General features: G+C 41.0%; 1 protein-coding gene across 1 annotated transcript; it reads left to right on the top strand.

The window, feature by feature from the left end:
• The first annotated feature begins 1,755 nt into the window (after positions 1–1,755).
• Positions 1,756–2,905, top strand: LOC119299955 (salicylate/benzoate carboxyl methyltransferase-like). Its single transcript, XM_037577057.1, has 3 exons — positions 1,756–2,145; positions 2,215–2,481; positions 2,564–2,905. The coding sequence occupies exons 1-3, from the start codon at positions 1,774–1,776 to the stop codon at positions 2,903–2,905; spliced, it is 981 nt and encodes a 326-aa protein (XP_037432954.1). The 5' UTR covers positions 1,756–1,773.
• Positions 2,906–4,251: the final 1,346 nt, after the last annotated feature.

The following is a 4,251-nucleotide window of genomic DNA, read 5'->3' as shown; positions in this document are numbered from 1 at the left end:
GTTGTCAGCACCATACCAGCAGCTATCCTAAATGGTCCCAGAAAAACAAAATATTTAAATGCTATACTTCCAAACCTGAACATCAACGGTTGCTAGCCAGGTTTCCTAAGAAGGCATAGTTGGCCGACCGAGATACACATGGGTCTCATGTTCGAACCTCAGCCATGTCTTTCTTTTTTCCGTTCGTATTTCTCTTTTCCATGCTGACAGGTGGGACCCATCATCTGCCGAGCTGAGAGCAACCAGAAGAAACCAAACAGCAAGTGTGCTTAAATGGGGGTATAAACTGAGAATTTTCATCTGTCGTAAACCAAAAACTTAAGGGTAAAAAGTGGAGTTAAATCTAGATTTTATCAGATAGCATACGTGGTTAGCAATCTTTGGATTATTCAAAAAGTAGATTTAATTGAGTTCAAAAAAATGTACATTTAATTCCCACATATGTACTCTAGGCATGGCTTATTATATTTCCTTGGAAGGAGTGGTTGTCTTAAGGTTACTTTGCATAAGCACTGAAGAAAACTTAACGACTGTCACTGTAAATAAATAAAAACAAAACCTCTTTGAAAGAAAAGATTGTATCTATGGAATATGCTACTCTAGAATTTCTGAAAACTCATTGCCAGATTTAGGTGCAACGACTTTTCAGCACCATACCAGTGGCTACTGTGAATGGTCCCAGAAAAACAAAATTATTTAAGTGCTACTTCATTGTAAATACATACTTGTTTGCAGATTCCATCAAACTTGTATCAGCCTAGCTTGCTCCAAGCAAAGCCATGGCCTTCATACAGGCTATTCATATGAATCCAGGGCACAGCGAAACAAGCTATGCACGCAACTCCAGTTTTCAGCTGTGGTATCTTATCTTCTCTCTTCATTAATTGGGTGATTCTGATGACATTTTTTTTTGACGTTTCACTTCCAAAACTGAACTTGTTCATGATATAGCTTATATTACTTAGAATTCAAAGGAGAACAAGCTACAGCCGGTAGAGCAAGCCTAGATAAGAAATTGGGATGGATATGGTTTGATAAACTATCGGTTGTATGTGGTACGTGGATCTTTGGGTCTCATGTGCCAATGCAACCGAATTGTTTTTTCTTTTCCTGCAAAAGTAGTCAAAAAATTGCTGAACCTTCTTGGAAACATGAATGCTAGTGTTATACTTGTGTGAAAAGTTTTGCGAACAAATGACTTCCATGGTATTCTAGGCGAATTTTCTTGATACTGTATAAAGATTACTATTCACACTTTTTTAACTCGCGATTTGTTGTTTTTTCGTCCCAGAGTCCACGGAAGTCACTCCTTCATAGAACTTTTTATACGAGTATATAGCACTAGATCAAGATTATTTCCAAGAAGTTTCAGGATGTTTTGACATTTTTTACAATTTCTAAATTATCATTTTCAAATCAGGTGCAATGGGACACGAGACCCGTTGGGTATTTCCGCTGTATGTGTCCTTTTGCAGCTCATTGCATTTGTTACTGGATACTAAACTCTTTCCTTCTCTACGTCGTGAGTGAATTAAACAACATGAAAGGAGAAAGGAAATGTCTTCAAGACGAAACAAATTCGTTTCTTGATAGTACTTATGTGCTGATGAAGACTAAGTCATTGGAAACTACTATGGAGAGTATGGAAATTGCAGATAAAAGGAATATGCAACCTACTGAGTTAAGGAGCTAATTAGCACACCATTTAACAAAAATGTTAGACTAGATTTTCTAAGGGACCCAACCTGATTGCAGAATGCTGAGCAGAACAGGATGAAGCCTCTGATACACGCGACAATCACTGACTTATGCAGCAACACCAACACCTTGTATGGAAAGATAATGATCGTGGATGTGGGCTGCTCCTCTGGCCCAAATGCAGTTGCACTGATATCAACTGCCATCGACTCCATCCACAGCCACTGCCTTCAGATAAACCAACCACCACCGGAAGTGTGTGTTCTACTAAACGACTTGCCTGACAACGATTTCAACGTGGTGGTGAAGAGCTTGGTCACGCTCCGTCAAAGCAAGAAGAATATTGTTGTGACTGGTCTTGCACCGGGGTCGTTTTACGAGCGACTATTCACTAGTAACTCCTTGCATCTTGTCTGCTCGTCCAATAGCTTGCATTGGCTCTCAAAGGTGTGAGCTCGATAAATTGATGCAATTGAATTAATTGTGGGTATCGTAAGCAAAATCTTACCTTTACAGGCTCCTGAAGATCTAACAAGGAACCACATCCCAGCATTCGACATTGATGAACATGCTAGGCGTGAAAGACTCCCTGTGGTCTGTGAGGCCTATGCACAACAATTCAAGAAAGATTTCTCACTTTTCTTGGAGCTGAGAGCCAAGGAATTGGTCTCAGGAGGCCGAATGGTTATTTCCCTGGTAGGGACGCGTTCTAACGCAATTGCCTCCAAATTCATTCTTTTCCCGGGAATTGTAGCTCAGATCCTGAGTGTCCTGGTCGTAGAGGTACATTTCTAGCATAACAATTTTTTCTCTTGCAATTGAGCATGCCATTTTCTCACCGCATGGTCTATGATAAGATTGGCAGGGCGTGATCGACAAAGCAAAGTATGATTCTTTCTATGTGCCGTTGTATGGACCTTCCATCGAAGAGCTGAGGGAGATCATCGAGGTAGAAGGCTCTTTTTCGATCAGGGATATGCGGGTGCACGACCCTAGAACGGAAATGACCACCACCCTGAGCACCCCAACCAGTTTTGTGAACAATCTAAGAGCCTTATTTGAGCCGATAATAGTCCAGCATTTCGGAAAGGTTATGGATGAATTTGCGATGGCCGCGGAGCTGTACTGGAGCCTAGATGGGAGCTTGCAAGAGGAGCGTGCCAGAACATCTCGAGCTATGCTGGCTGTATCCCTCGTAAAGGCATGATGATGAGGCATAGGTGCCAGAAGATACATTTGGTGAGATCGTAATATTGCTTACTTTGAGGCAACACCATGTGCCCACTTAGTTGTGTGAACTATATATCATTGTGTGATGTATGGCCTGCAAAAAGCCGGTCCGGCATTTGTGTTTGGTATTTGTTTTGATAAGGTCTGCGACGAGACTGAAGCAGCCGGAAGATCAAAGTAATTATGTCTCTAATGACCCTAAGTAAAAGTAGTTTTATTGTAAAAAGTTAATCATGCATTAGAGACGGTGAAAATTCGAAGAGCTCGTTATGTTTTGGAACAAAAGGGATTGCTAGTTTTTTTTCTTAATGGTTATGTTGTGTCTTTCTTCATCAATTCTTAACCCTAGTTCCATCGACACTATATTCGTGAACATGGTAAAGGCACACAGAAATCCTTGGTTAACAAAATGATAGCTGTGGATTAATCACACAAAATTATGCAGTAAATAGTTACCTATATATGCATGACTTTGCTCAACATTCGCCCTTGGGCTTCTTCTTATAGTAGCTGGCAAGCTAGTAGAGTGGGAGTGATTTGGCTTTGTGATCCAGAAGAAACGTAGGCATGATCATCTACCTCTTCTTCAGTAACCCAATTGATAGCTTAAAATTACCCTCTGGCTGGGAAACCCAGTTACAGATGTGTGCAAGCTAGAGCCGCAGCCCTGAACAAAATGAATGTCCAGTTTATTGCAATGGCCGTAATAACTGGCCAGTAACAAATGATGTGTCATGGTGATGTCCCGCTTGAGACAATCTGCTTTCCACCAATGGTTACAGAGAAGAACGGAGCATGGCTGACAGTTGTGAGTGTGAACATTTCAATATCTAACCCGATGCAATGGATACAAGGACAAGGATGAATTGAAACAGAGTGTTTCGCTGGGACTTCGTGATTTAACAACCAGTGCTCCAAGCTCTTCCGAAAATCAGGTTCAACTTGTTAGGATAATGGGATCTGATTCCATCGTCACCTAGAACAAAACGTAGAAACAGGGAACCAAAGTATACTGGCTACATATTTAGTATTAAGAAGATCGCCAGGTAATCTAAGAAATAAGAACTTGATAAAGGGACAAGCCAATTCTTCAGTTCATTCAGCACAGAAGGATATTCAAACAAGTACTAGTAGACATTTCATGCAACCATGAAACAAGCTTCTTGATCATAACTTGTATACATCAAAAAGAAAATATAGCCTGCTCATAGTGGACCCACTTCATACACATTGCGCCGGTCACAACAAAGAAAAAAACATGGCTGGCATGGTAAATGGTAGGAACCGGATCCCTACCAGAGTGTGGTCTCAGGTTGTAGGGGT

Source organism: Triticum dicoccoides, chromosome 1B (assembly GCF_002162155.2).
Source record: "Triticum dicoccoides isolate Atlit2015 ecotype Zavitan chromosome 1B, WEW_v2.0, whole genome shotgun sequence".
NCBI classification, from domain to species: domain Eukaryota; kingdom Viridiplantae; phylum Streptophyta; class Magnoliopsida; order Poales; family Poaceae; genus Triticum; species Triticum dicoccoides.
This window is presented reverse-complemented; position numbering and strand designations above follow the sequence as displayed.

What these genes read in the sequence shown, in the direction of transcription:
- LOC119299955 (XM_037577057.1), top strand. Translation starts at nt 1,774, where the DNA reads ATGAAGCCTCTGATACACGCGACAATCACTGACTTATGCAGCAACACC. An exon ending in GCTTGCATTGGCTCTCAAAG is followed by an intron (nt 2,146 to 2,214) that starts GTGTGAGCTCGA and finishes TTACCTTTACAG; the next exon opens with GCTCCTGAAGATCTAACAAG. An exon ending in TGAGTGTCCTGGTCGTAGAG is followed by an intron (nt 2,482 to 2,563) that starts GTACATTTCTAG and finishes TAAGATTGGCAG; the next exon opens with GGCGTGATCGACAAAGCAAA.